Source organism: Micropterus salmoides, unplaced genomic scaffold (assembly GCF_014851395.1).
Source record: "Micropterus salmoides isolate LMB-PRFRI ecotype aquatic unplaced genomic scaffold, ASM1485139v1 Ms_hic_scaffold_13, whole genome shotgun sequence".
Classification (NCBI taxonomy): Eukaryota; Metazoa; Chordata; class Actinopteri; order Centrarchiformes; family Centrarchidae; genus Micropterus; species Micropterus salmoides.
In genome coordinates, this window is record NW_024040374.1 from 26,241,234 (window position 1) to 26,255,804 (window position 14,571).

Here is a 14,571-nt window from a genome sequence, read left to right on the forward strand (position 1 = left end):
GGGAGGAAACTATTATTTATCACTACTGAGCACATAATTGATATAAAACACTATAATTGACAGTGCTCTATTTGACCGTCGTTAACTTCTGTATTTATTATTTTGCTCTTTTAGCATATTTAGTGTGATATTTTATTATTTTTCTATTCCTGAGCTTTATCAGTGAAAGCAGGCAGTAAGTTTGTAGAGGAACAGTGAAGTCTTTATAATCTGTCGTGACATACCAGTGGCACTGCCTTGGGTGCAGCTGTGACAACATAAGCTGTCTCTCTGGCTGTGCTTTGTGTCATTTAGTGGAGGTTTACTAGTGTAGGCGAGGCATTTGACCATGACTGGGACAGTGAGGAAGTGTTTCTGCATCAGAATGTAATGGTGACCCGAGTTCAGGGGGCCAGCCCGAAGGCATGAAATTATCTTCAATAAGATCTAAGTTACTTTGCATAATTGGGATATTTATGGATGGTAGGGCTGCAACTAATGATTATTTTCATGATTAACTGATTTGTTTTTTGGTCAATAAAATGGCATAAAAAAATGGTGAAAAATGCTGATCACTGTTTTCCAAATCCCAAGATGATGTCCTCAAATGTCTTGTTTTATTCACAAGCCAAAAAAATTTAGTTTACTGTCACAGAGTGAAGAAGTGGGAAAAAAATTTCATTTAAAAATTATTCAAACCAATTATTCGATTATCAAAATAGTATATTTGATTAAATCGTGATTCATTGAAAATGTATTTAATAGTTGACAACAAATCAATAAATCGTTGCAGCTCTAATGGATAACAGTGTTGGTCTTTTTGATGGAACCACCACTTCTAAACTGAAATATCTCAACAACCACTGGATGAGTTGTCATGATGAAGTTGTGTAACAGATATTCACAGTCCCCAGAGGGTGAAGGCTTTGGTGATCCTCTGACTTTTTCTCTAGCGCCACCATAAGGTTCACATTTGTGGTTTTGAGTGAAATATCTTGACAACTACTGACTGGATTTGGAAAAGAGGTGATCCCAAAGGTTTTTATCCAGCACCATCAAGATTTTGATTCAAAACCTTTGTTTATGACCAAATACCTAATTAGCAAATGTTAGAGTGCTGACACGCTAAGCTAAGATGGTGAACAAGAAATACATTCTGTTTACATTGTTTTGATCACATTGGATTAAACCTCCCTCCTAAGTAACTGTTTGTTTTTCGGGCAGGGTGGAAGTGTTTACAGGTAACGTTGATGACTTAATGTGATCATTCGATGATTCCTTATGAACTCCTGCCATATGAAAACATTGAAGTCTTGTTGTTTGAGGTTAATCTCTCCTGTTGTGCCTGTTCAGCTTGCTTAACTAGTCCTTAAATAATTTAGCATTTTTCCACTATTCAGCCATTCTGTGGAAGCTAGCAGTGTCCAGTCATATGCTTTTCCTGGCTGAGAAAATAATTGTAATAGTTTATTGTCTTCTATGGCTCTGGAGGAGTGTCATGCTTTGTAATGGAGGTTGATGCAGTAATGCGTGTATTTGATCTATGCATTTTCTTTTCCTAATGCCAGTTTGTAGTGGTGTCCAATATTTTTGAAACATTATTCTCCTTTGCTCCCCTTACTTAGAATCAATTTTAAGCTACGTGTAGTGACGTGATCAAGATGACTTCATGGTTTGTAACCACTAAACTCTCACAGGTGAAACTCACTAAAGGGTGTAGAGTATCTTGTCTTGAGCAACTTCATTGTTGGAGCCACACCATCTGACACTGCATTTGCATTACAAGAGGATGTTATTGTCTGTGAATTACAGAGGATGTTATTGTCAGTGAAAGGTCTGTGAGCTGAGCTGTATGGAAAGCTGAGATGAGATCATAAGTAAAGCATGCTCCACCCAGATAGTGTTATTGATATAAGTGTAAAGAGATACCGACAGGTGGCCTCTGTCACAGTGAGCCAGCAGACACGCTCACTTTTACTTCTCGTCTACGGAAATGACAGCAGTAACACGTCAAATAGGGTGAGTTTGTGCATTCTTTGCTTTTTTGCAAGTATGGAAATATGCTGTATTTGATCCTAGTCTACCTATACTGTAGCTAATGCTACCGTGGCTTTATATTTATAAAGACAGAAAACAACAAGAATTTATTTCTTGTCTCCTATTTTACAAAGTACAGTGGGTACGGAAAGTATTCAGACCCCTTTAAATTTTTCACTCTTTGTTTCATTGCAGCCATTTTCCAAAAATCAAAAAAGTTCATTTTATTTCTCAGTAATGTACACTCAGCACCCCATCTTGACAGCAAATTTATTAAAAAAGAAAAACTGAAATATCACATGGTCATAAGTATTCAGACCCTTTGCTCAGTATTTAGTAGAAGCACCCTTTTGATCTAATACAGCCATGAGTCGTTTTGGGAAAGATGCAACAAGTTTTTCACATCTGGATTTGGGTATCCTCTGCCATTCCTCCTTGCAGATCCTCTCCAGTTCTGTCAGGTTGGATGGTAAACGTTGGTGGACAGCCATTTTCAGGTCTCTCCAGAGATGCTCAATTGGGTTTAAGTCAGGGCTCTGGCTGGGCCATTCAAGAACAGCCACGGAGTTGTTGTGAAGCCACTCCTTCGTTATTTTAGCGGTGTGCTTAGGGTCATTGTCTTGTTGGAAGGTAAACCTTCGGCCCAGTCTGAGGTCCAGAGCACTCTGGAAAAGGTTTTCATCCAGGATATCCCTGTACTTGGCCGCATTCATCTTTCCCTCGATTGCAACCAGTCGTCCTGTCCCTGCAGCTGAAAAACACCCCCACAGCATGATGCTGCCACCACCATGCTTCACTGTTGAGACTGTATTGGACAGGTGATGAGCAGTGCCTGGTGTTCTCCACACATACCGCTTAGAATTAAGGCCAAAAAGTTCTATCTTGGTCTCATCAGACCAGAGGATCTTATTTATCACCATCTTGGAGTCCTTCAGGTGTTTTTTAGCAAACTCCATGCGGGCTTTCATGTGTCTTGCACTGAGGAGAGGCTTCCGTCGGGCCACTCTGCCATAAAGCCCCGACTGGTGGATTGCTACAGTGATGGTTGACTTACTACAACTTTCTCCCATCTCCCGACTGCATCTCTGGAGTTCAGCCACAGTGACCTTTGGGTTCTTCTTTACCTCTCTCACCAAGGCTCTTCTCCCCCGATAGCTCAGTTTGGCCGGACGGCCAGCTCTAGGAAGGGTTCTGGTCGTCCCAAACGTCTTCCATTTGAGGATTATGGAGGCCACTGTGCTCTTAGGAACCTTAAGTGCAGCAGAAATTTTTTTGTAACCTTGGCCAGATCTGTGCCTTGCCACAATTCTGTCTCTGAGCTCTTCAGGCAGTTCCTTTGACCTCATGATTCTCATTTGCTCTGACATGCACTGTGAGCTGTAAGGTCTTATATAGACAGGTGTGTGGCTTTCCTAATCAAGTCCAATCAGTATAATCAAACACAGCTGGACTCAAATGAAGGTGTAGAACCATCTCAAGGATGATCAGAAGAAATAGACAGCACCTGAGTTAAATATGAGTGTCACGGCAAAGGGTCTGAGTACTTATGACCATGTGTTTTTTCAGTTTTTCTTTTTTAATAAATTTGCAAAAATTTCTACATTTCTGTTTTTTTCTGTCAAGATGGGGCGCTGAGTGTACATTACTGAGAAATAAAATGAACTTTTTTGATTTTTGGAAAATGGCTGCAATGAAACAAAGAGTGGAAAATTTAAAGGGGTCTGAATACTTTCCGTACCCACTGTATATAGTGCAGTAGTGTTTACACAGTGAAAAAATCAGAGAAAAAAGTCACCTTTGATGGGCAACAATGCTTTGTCATATAGACACGTAACTGTGTTTCTTTGGTTGTTGTGAATCTCTACTGCCCTAAATAATATGTTCTTACGTCAATGACGCCAATATGCGTCATTGGTTGAAAACCTACATCATGGCAACATAACTCCATATCCTTCCCACCACTCATATCCCTGCAGTTCCTGCAGAAATATTACTGGTATCATGTGTCATGTTTCTGTGAGGTAACTTTCTCACACTGCAGAGCTGAGGCATGAGGGAGGGTGTAAGCTGTGACAACAATTGTTCATTGGGTAACTTGTTACAGCATGTAGAATTCCAATTGGGAGGTTTGGGTTAATGGCGTCTGTCTGTCTAAAAGTCACCAAACTGTATCTTGTGACTGCAGAGTTAATACAGTTTTGTCCTTAATCAGAGCTGCGTGGTTTATGTGTTAATTTTGTCTGATTACTCCTAATTGAATTTGTATCAGAGCACGCCATGGAAATGTAATCTGTTATCGTGAAACCATAGTATTTGGTGGGTTTGCATGCCTTTACAATATAGGCGACATCCACCGTGTTGTACTGCATACTGGTTAAAATTTTAGTATACAATCACTTGAACTCCTTTAGTTCCCAATCAGGCCTCTAATGATTTCTGTCAGCTCCAAATATTGTCCCTCTTCTATCTTTAACTTTACCTGTAAAGAGTTAAAACTGTAAATGTGAATCAGGCAGGAAAAAGCGATCCGGTCTTGCTTCTTTGCACTGGAGGATTATTTATTCCTCTATGCTGACTTGTGGGAACTGAAATATTCCTCTTCAGGCTGCCAGCTGAACAGTAACCAGGGAGGAGGCTTGCAGAAGAGAGGGAGACGTGTGTCTTGTCATGCTGGCATAATCATAGTGGCTGCTGGAGAGACGAACAAGGCCTCTGCCACAGTGTATTATTTGATTGAGCTGCAGATGATAGCCCATGCTGCCTGGCTGTTGAACAGTGTGTAATTAAAAGCTTTCTATTGTGTTCCTCAGGTTCTCTGACAGAGGACCCGGTGACTGTAAAGTTAGAGAAAAGCCTGTGGAGTTTGAACACTACTCGGCGCCACCCCTTCCGCCCATGATAGGAACCAACCCTGAGTGCAGACACAGACCTGCCCCTGCCACGGTGAACCACAGACCCACATCTATCTCTCATAGTCTCACAGAGTCTGCCCTCCCACAGCCTAAGGACCACAGCCACAGTGAACCACCCTCTGGGCCAAGGGGGACGACCTATGCGCTGGAGAAGCCTCCCCCACTCAGATGCCCAGAGGTCGACTCCCACGAATCCTTCACGAGTTCCCAGAGTGAAATCTTCACCCACTGCTCTCCTAACGCTGACCCTAACTCCGCCTTTGTCCCCACCCTATCTGCAAAGGGAAATTCTGAGCAGGGCAAAGGACTTGTGGACAAAGGACAAGGGGCAGATCATCACCTATCAACATCCAATCCCCAGCCTGCCTCTTCTCCCCCAGCTTCCTCCCACAGATCTTCAGGGCCGGCCACTATGGAGCGGCAGCGCTCTCCATCGCCACAGTTCTCCCCACAGAGACTCAGTGACAAACCACCGGTCTCCATACAGGATGAAGACTCAAAAAGGTAAACCTTTTTTGCTTAATCAGAAGGGAGACTAATTCATAAGAGCATAGTTTTGATGCTACTGTTAAACTCTCGCCCAGTTTAGTCAGAACACAGTCTTTTTAACTAAATTACTTATCGTGTCTTTCTGCTACATGTACAAAGGAGCTTATTGAGAGTCACGGCCACTGTAGAATCAACGTGTGAGCGCTGTCAAGCCACAGTAAATTGGAGGGATTCTCCACATTTCTTTAAAAGCCACAGGCATTTAAAGAAATGACGAAAATGGAAGATGTACTCTAAAAGCCCCTATTGTTCATCTTCTCGATTCAGAATTAAGTGGTATCATCTGTAGTGAACTTATGACTGTACAGTAGGATTATTGCAGCTAGCAGAGTGCTGGGAGGAGTCCAGATGTCTTGGATATTCCAGTGTACTGGGCATGGAAAAAATCTCAGTTGCCATCATGCAGAGAAACTTTAAATCATCAAATGGCTGGAATAACTACAACAGGAGATTTTCTCCTCCTTTCAGAGAGAAACTTTCTATTTATAAGATTATTTCTATCTTTCTCAGGATGGAGCATGTGATAGAAAACCAGAATCCTGCAGTGAAGAAAGTGCCCATCAGGATTGTCCACTCAGAGGGAGTCACAGAGAAGGAGAATTGTCCATTTTTGCAGCACAGTGACTTCCCTGCTGTAGAGACAGAGGGTCCTGGTGCGACCAGGCTCGGCATTCTGGGAGCTGGAGGGCAGGACTCGGTCTTCTGTGCCTTTAATCGGCAGCGGGAGCCCGAAAGTACGCCAGCTGTACAGACGGACCCAAAGCCCCAGAGAGACGCGTACATGAGTACTGTTCAAGATCAGGTCAACTCTAACAGTCAGCAGCCACCACAGCCCACAGATGTGACCACAGGACTGTCTAAGGAGGATCAGAAGAGAGAGGAGCTGGCCAGGGACATCATGGGGAAGGATAAATCACTAGCTGACATTCTGGACCAGAGCAAGATGAAAACCACCATGGACTTGATGGAGGGCATCTTCCCTCAGGGGGAGCAGCTGTTGGAAGGAGCTCACCAGCGCAGGAAGGTTCCCACAAAACAGACAGCCACCCGGCCTGCTGAGGAAAGGTCAGCCTCGCCCTTTTGCTTCCGCACTGGGCCTGAGAGATGGCCATGTTTAGATCTTTCTTACATGCAGCCAAGTGCCTTGTTCAAGACACATTTCATTTGTACCTTACCTTGTTTGACCTACAGAATGTGCATTTTCTCTCAGCAGTTTGTTGACATACAATAACTCCTGAAAAATCGTTAGCTCTGTCACACTTAGTCATCTGTGTGAGTTCATATACACGACTTGCGCAATATTTGAGTGCACGCACATTTTTTTTTACGTCTGATTCATCAAATTCTCTTTAACTGCACAAACTTCCATAAAATTGCTTGTCTCAACCAGGTGAATACCTGTTCATAAGGAGGTGCGTGTTCATTAGATTAGCATAGTTGGCGCACCATAATTGCTACCCAAGATCTTCTTGTTCTTCCTTTTGTGGACACTTTTTTTTTTTTTCATAAAAATGTTACCGGAAGTAAAAAGAAGAATAGTGAGAGTGTCAAGTCCTGCTGTAGAAATCAGCAGACAAATTTAACAGTGTCAGTAGTTGTATTTGGTGAACTGAAAATTTTAATACAGCTACAACAACATGCCATCTGGAATTGTTTGACCTAAAAAATGTCTTACTGAAGCAAAGTGGTTCATGGCATATTGGTTTTAGAGAAAAGAATAAGTGTGAAGGAAAACTAGTTAACAAGCTAACAGAGAAGTCGAAATATTCATCTTCAAGTAACGGATCAATGTAAAATAGTTAAAATAGGATGAACTGAGCAAATGTGTTCGTATGAGTGATTTTTGCATGAGGCCCGTTGGCTCTTTTGACAAAAGGTAACCTGTGTATTCTTATTTGGTTGGTTTGAAACAGTATTTCTTACTTGTATTTCAGGGAAAAGGAGGACAGTATGGCTGCAGCTGTCACCATGGTTACCAGCTCTACATATTACAGCACATCTGCTCCCAAAGCCGAGCTCCTTATTAAGATGAAGGACATGCAGGAGCAGGAGGAGGAGGAGGACTCAGAAGATGAACTGGATATTGATCTGGCCAACAAGAAGGTACTGTTCTCTTGCTGAACCGTTCATGGGTATTAGCAGAACAAAATGAACCAAGGGGAATCTTGGAGTAAAGATGAGGTTAAAGGTCTGTTTCCTTTAACCTCATCACCTAATACACAGGTTACCTTTTTAAGTTTTGATTTAGTATCTTCTGTTTCTTTTTATGCCCATCTGCAGCAAGAGCTGATTGACAGCCTTAGCAAGAAGCTCCAGGTGCTGCGGGAGGCCCGGGAGAGTCTTCAGGAAGATGTCCTCGACAACAACGCTCTGGGAGATGAGGTGGAGGCCCGAGTCCAACAGATCTGCAAACCCAACGAGCTGGACAAGTTCAGGATGTTTGTCGGGGACCTGGACAAGGTGGTGAGCCTGCTGCTGTCCCTGTCGGGCCGTCTGGCCAGAGTGGAGAACGCCCTCAACAGTCTGGAGGAGGATGCTACTGCTGAGGAGAGGGTGAGTTGAATATTGCTCTGTTTCCTAACACCACACCAAAAGAGAAAAAGAGACTTGATGTATCTTCTCAACTCCTAATGTTTCTTTCATCTACAGCGAACGTTGATTGAGAAGAGGAAGCTGCTGATTCGACAGCATGAGGATGCGAAGGAACTGAAGGAGAACCTGGACCGTCGGGAGCGTGTGGTTTACGACATCCTGTCCAGCTACCTGCAGGAGGACAGCCTTACTGACTATGAGCACTTTGTCAAGATGAAGTCGGCGCTCATCATCGAGCAGCGCAAGCTTGAGGATAAAATCAAACTGGGCGAGGAGCAGCTCAAGTGTCTGATGGACAGTCTGCCGATAGAGCAGAGGCTGGCCCTGTGAAGATGTTGAACACTGAGGAACTGATGATGAAGACTAAAATCGCCCCAAGTTGCAGTTGAGCCCTGTGTCCAACAGAGGGACACAGAGACAAGGAATCTGCAGAGAGAGTCTTTTGGGGTTTTTTTCACGTCTTTGGTGAAGCCTCATCCAAGCATGTCTTACCACTTCACATCTTCTCAACCGGACTGCCGTAACACCACTTGGACTGACAGCATCCATAAGGAACTCCCTTGTGAAAGATGCTGCTTTTCTTGGCATTAACCACTGTATCTAATGTCTTTCATGCCACGTTTGCTTTGTTTTTATTTTTATGTTTTTTAGTAATTTATTATAGCCTTTTGAATCTGCGCAGAAGGGGACAGTATTTTATCTTCAACTGATTTGAGCAGCCACGCTACCTGATGTGTGTTTCACACGCTGAGCAACTAGGAGTATTTATCATGTTTCATTTCACTTAAGTAATTTAACAGTCAACACGTTTTCACATAATCCAGCAAAACTGGCCGAATATTTCACTAAAAGCAACCGTTTTTGTTAACGTTTATACATAAACTAGTGGCCTTTTACTGAGACTTTTGTGCTCTCTCTTTCCTCACTGATGCTAGTGTAAAGTACCTGTGCAGATACTGGTCATTTTAAAGAGCACTTGTTCGACTTCACTAAACAAAAGAACTGTAGCACTTCAAATCCAGACTTTAACTCAAGTGAAATCCACATTGAAGTGCCTGGGGAGTCACCCGTGTCACCGCCAATACTGTCGGGTCTTTTAATCCACTTCCACACGTTGCATCTGTCAGTGCTGTTCTGTTTTATTCACAGCCGGAAAAAAACCTGTTTAGATTATGATATTGCCACGTATAAAATGACCAAGTGTTTCTGTCTTTTGTCTTATTCATGGTGCAAATGTTGAATGCATAGTTACCACAGTTGTTACTTGACTCACTGTTAAATTTCAACTCTAAAAGTTGTTCAGGTTGATTGTTTTGCAACCAAATATGGAACTAAATCACTGCAAAGCATTTTGACCAGTTTGAACTGAATTTCAGACTGTAAGGATTGACTCAGTCTCCCAAAGGGTGAACCCTGTTAGAGGATGTTTGTTCTGCACATTTGAGAATATTAGTTTCACACACTTCATGCACTGCTACATCCTGACTCTTAACACTTCAGATGTGCTCCTTTATATTAAATAAAGAGTCTGCTGGAATCACGCAGGAGTTGTTTGTTTGATTTTCTTCGCTGTCATTCATTAACTTCACTACGCCCTCCGCTCTAGTGATAATGTGGAAGATAAAGACTTTGACATGGCAAGGAAGATCTTTTGACAGCCAGGTGTTACATTTATCCTCTCGCATAACCGAAACAAAATGTGGGCCTTCACTCCGATTCATTCTCGTGTGGTGAATACAGCTTCTGTGGAAGGATTCTGTGCATGTGGAGATCAACAAATCAGAACTTTAGACGCATTAAGGTGAGGAAAAAGACGTTGCAGAGGATTTGTTTTATTGGTCTGCGTAACATGCAAAGATTTAAATGGACAATCATTAACTACACTAATGCTTGAACAGACTGAACCTACAGTTACTAGAAAAGGAGCTTTCTTGTCACTTCCAGTGCAACCTTGAGGACTTTTATTCTAATTCTCAAAATAATTGATTAACAATTGAATCTCCATCTGGGATAGTATTGATGGATGTATCAAAACTTGCTACGGTAATTGCTTTTTCCTTAACATATTTGAAGATGTTATAATGTCACACTGTTTGTTTATATTTGTGATAATGTAGGAGAAACGTAGAATATAAAGGTGGAATAATAAAATTGCTCAAAGGCTACGCTGTTTTACTACCTTGTGTCAAAGGAGGCCTGAGACAGAACTCCAAAATAACCCTTAAAATGTTTCGACCAGGCAGACAAAATTAGTGCAGGTGGATTTAATCTTTGTGGTCCAAGATCTTCCTCCATGGTAATAAATCTGAGTGTTAATTAATGTATACTTAAATACAGTTACAATACACGTGGTCTTCATGGTAAACTTGATTTATTAATCACCTATTGTTACATGTTGACAAGTTTAGTGTTTACCTACCACAGAATATTTCAGATACTAACATATTGCAACTGTCTTTGATGAACTGAGTGGGTGTCTATTTTTAATATTTCAGTTTGTAATATTTAAGTTTACATGAATAAATATAAAATACTGATTATTGCCAACCAGGCAAAGCAGGCAACTTCCCCGAGCCCAAAATCCCCAGGGGCCTCGAAAAGCCTCATGTTCACTGTGTGTCATTGAGGATTGATAATTTGATTAATTAAGGTTTAGGTTCGGTAGGTTAATGCGGCCTTTAAGTACCTCTCATTTCCAGACAATATCTGCATTTCATTTATTCATCTACCTGAATAAACCTTGAAGGATTAGTACAAATGGTTTTTCATAGGCACCATTTCTTTAAGAGAAAGTGGTTCCACTGAAAAAGACGACTGATTCTCATCTTTTTCTTCGCCTCCAATGTATTGGACAAAATGTCTGAGGAGGTTATCTCAAACCCTCGTAAAAATGATCTACATAGCTAGATTGGAGATTAGATAGTTTGGAGCCAGTGCTAAAACATTGCACAAACATAGAGATATACTGACTGTAATGGGATGGGTGAAAACCTAACAGGGTGATGGTTTGTTTGGTCTTAAATGTAAAAAAATGTATACATCATTACTGTATATTTGTTATCTTGCTATGAATCCATAATACACAATGATATATGGAAAATTTATAAAATAAACAGGAACTATTTAGAGTTAAATAAGTGGTGGGAAAAATAACAAGCTTCTGCTTTGCCCGTTTCTTTTCAGACATATTACACATATTGTTTATAACATTTTCCTTTTGTATATCGTAATCTACTTATCGTATTGTCATATTTTATTTTTTATTTTTGTTCGAAATGAAAAAAGAATGAAAGAAATATCCCACTAACTACTGGGTATTACTGGGTATGTCAGAAAACATGTTTTTTTGGGGGGTCATTTGGGTGAACTGACCCTTATTTTGAGGAGCATCATAGAGTAGCTTTGCCAGAACACACCATAGACATACATAGAACATTAACTATCATATTCCAAGTTTTCATAATTTATACAGTGAATTTTTAACAGTGCGTACAAAAACAAAATGAAGATAATACCAGAATGTTAATGTGGATATACTAAGCACACTTCTGAGAACTTTAGCCGTTTTAACACAGTTGTGGGTTTTTGTGTTTTTAGCAGGCATGATGGACGTCACACTGTATGAACTCAACATCGTGTGAGTCAGCGACCGGCCTCCCTAGACCTTCGAGTCACTGTCACTGGGCAGGATGATTTACCTGGCCCACACGGCTCACTGGCAGTTCCTGGGCCTGATGGCTGGGGTCCTGGCGTGGATCCTCACCATGACCACAGCCGGCCTCAACGAGTGGCGGCTGTGGCACGTGGCCGATGTGTCTGTGATCACCTCGGGCGTGGCCTGGGTGGGTATCTGGAAGGCGTGCTTCTACAGTCACACCCTTCCCATAATGGAGAACTGTCAGAGCATCAGCATCTGGGACCACTTTGCTCCTGCAGAGATCCCTGCGGCTCAGGTGCTGATGATGCTGGCGGTGATCTGCGGCCTGGCTGGGAACATCAGCGGTGCAGTGGCCATGAGGATGGTCTACTTCTCTGTAGCGGATCGTAGGAACATAAGGCTGGTCTTCGTGCTGGCAGGGACCCTGTATGTGCTGACGGGGATGTTCTGCTTGGTGCCCCTGGTGTGGAACATGAGCTCTGTGATGAACAACAGCACCATAGACTTTCCTCCTGAGTTCCACCTCCCCGCAGCTCCCGTCAGACAGCAAGTTGGTTCGGCCATCGGAGTGGGTATCATTGCCTCCATTCTGATGCTCATAAGCGGGCTGCATTTCCTGTGTTACCGCTACGCCTGGCAGGCCCTGAGCTCAGACTCCCCCAGGGACACCAGGGATCCGTGCCACGGTATCTGGACAGAAGGGGCCCTGGCACAGAAGTGTGAATTGCCAAATGGAGACAACCACGGCAGAGACAATCCTACATTTCACAGTGAAGACATCCCATGATGGAACAACCTAGTGTAAGGAACAGGGTACTAACTTGCAATGCGGGATTTTCACCTTTTTCATCTGTAGGAAGATTTCAAAGCAGAAAAGTTCCACATGAAGCACAGTGTTGCTGAATCACAAAATTTAGTTGGCCTTTGTAGTGGAATGTTTGCCATGTTATCTTACCGGAAACACTGCTACACATGAATATAGGACAGCACATCAAAATAAAGCATCACAACTGTCAAGGATTCATTTAGACCCACTTAACTTCAACATAAACAAAAGCTTGCTTTAACTACTAAATAGATTAATATTCTGATTTAAAGAAGCACTGACAATGTGACATTCAAATGCCATTTTAAAGAGCACTCCTTATTCATCACAAGTCACACAAGACCATGCAGAGAAGTTCAGAAATGTAGGCCTACTTACAGCAGAAAGAATCAAACCGGTTTACCTTGAGAAAAACGTAGCCCTGTAGGGAGCTAGTGAAGTACATAAGAATCCATCTTTTAACCTGCCAATAACAGATTTTTTTTGGCCACTTGGGGACAGCGGAGCAAAAACAACAGATTTTCACTTTGTAAGTTAATATGGCTAACTTATTATGAAGCTTGTTAACACATCCAGCAGAGATGCAGCAACACTAGCATTCATTTGGATTCATCTTTCTGTCCACCTGATCAATGCTGTATTGATGATACAATATTAACTAATTCTTGCTCAGTTAGCTCTTTAGCTAATATAAATGGGCAGTAAACGCTCAGCAGAGCTATGCAGAACTGCAAGTTGGTGATAATTGTATGTGGGTTTATCACATCAGAACACCTTTTCAATACCATTAGTCATTTCATCCATTATTAATATAAAAATATTGATTATTGCTGATTTAATACTGCACTGTGATATATTGTATTGTATTATAAGATTTGAGTTCCTGCTGTAATTGTCTAAATAAAACCTCCAGTATGCCAGCTAGATTCAGTTTTCAGTCCATGTGTCTCATGTGAAGTGACTTCAGCTATCCTGGATGTGTGTTGCCAGAGTTCAGGGACAGACGCAGATGTTTATTACAACATTTATCTCTCCAGTGTGATCCAAGAGGGCTGTTTGGAGGAAGCAGTCTGAGCGTTCTCATAATGACTGATCAGCATTATCACAACACAAGCCGTGGGAGGTGACATGTCATGCCAAGGTGTAGGCTTCTAACGTGGGGTCCCCACGTGAGGAGGGACCCCAGCGGGTCAGGTTGACTGGGGGGCCCTGCTCATGTGACCTGGGTAGGAGGCTTACAAGAGCAGGCATGTGAGTAGGGAGAGGGGGCCGCCTCACAGTAGTGATTGTTGCCAAGTAAGACACGCATACAAACTGTGGCCCGGTGGCCTACGGTACCTCTGCTGAGGAACAAAAGGCCTTCTTCATCCGAGCACAGAATTCTGTCAAAAACACTAGTCCCAGGAGTGGATGAAAGGTGTACATGCCCGGACCACTTAACAGACAAAAACTGCATACTTCATGTCAAGTAGTCTGTAACAGGAGAACCAACTAAATATTATTCAAAAACATTCCTCTAGATGAGAGAGAAAGTATTTAAATAATTCTCTGTCCATTGCTTTGCCTCTGTCTTCACCTCTCTCTTGCACATTCCACGCTACAGATAAGCCTGACATAATGCCCTGAGCTGGATATGATTTATCTAATCTGTTATGCTAAGTCATCTACTCTATCAACTATAATGTTTAATGGAGGTCCACTGTCCAAGAAGGCTCTGAGAGAGGAATGAAAGTGATCAGGACGATCAAAAACACGAGTCACATCAAGTATGTAGCATTTTACCACAAAGCCATTTATCGACGATGACAATTTATTTGCAGTTTACTAGAAACTAGAAAGATGATTGGTGGTAAAGCCCCAAAGCATATGAGCAATTAAGCCAAATATTTTCTGCTATCTTCTTCAGAGTTTCCTGCAATCATCCCCAGACATCAAGATCTGATCAAATGTGTTATATCCGGTGCCATTTCTATGTGCAGCCAGGGGTGGAAAGTAAATACAGTTACTCAGGTTTGACT

The 14,571-nt window shown here is 42.2% G+C and overlaps 2 protein-coding genes across 4 annotated transcripts in view; both read left to right on the top strand.

Annotated features, from left to right (window-relative positions):
- Positions 1-9,613, top strand: part of shroom2a (shroom family member 2a) — a 32,618-nt gene extending 23,005 nt beyond the window's left edge. For 2 of the 3 annotated variants that reach the window (XM_038716584.1, XM_038716586.1), the window contains 5 exons: positions 4,827-5,432; positions 5,988-6,542; positions 7,412-7,580; positions 7,758-8,030; positions 8,127-8,399. In XM_038716584.1, coding sequence (XP_038572512.1) covers positions 4,827-5,432; positions 5,988-6,542; positions 7,412-7,580; positions 7,758-8,030; positions 8,127-8,399 — 1,876 coding nt within the window. Of the gene's footprint in view, positions 1-4,826; positions 5,433-5,987; positions 6,543-7,411; positions 7,581-7,757; positions 8,031-8,126 lie in introns of all 3 variants that reach the window. The other variant, XM_038716585.1, reaches the window with a different exon arrangement.
- Positions 9,614-11,695: 2,082 nt separating this feature from the next.
- cldn34a (claudin 34a) lies at positions 11,696-13,473 on the top strand. The gene has a single exon (XM_038717020.1). The coding sequence runs from the start codon at positions 11,759-11,761 to the stop codon at positions 12,512-12,514; it is 756 nt and encodes a 251-aa protein (XP_038572948.1). The 5' UTR covers positions 11,696-11,758; the 3' UTR covers positions 12,515-13,473.
- The last annotated feature ends 1,098 nt before the right edge of the window (positions 13,474-14,571 follow it).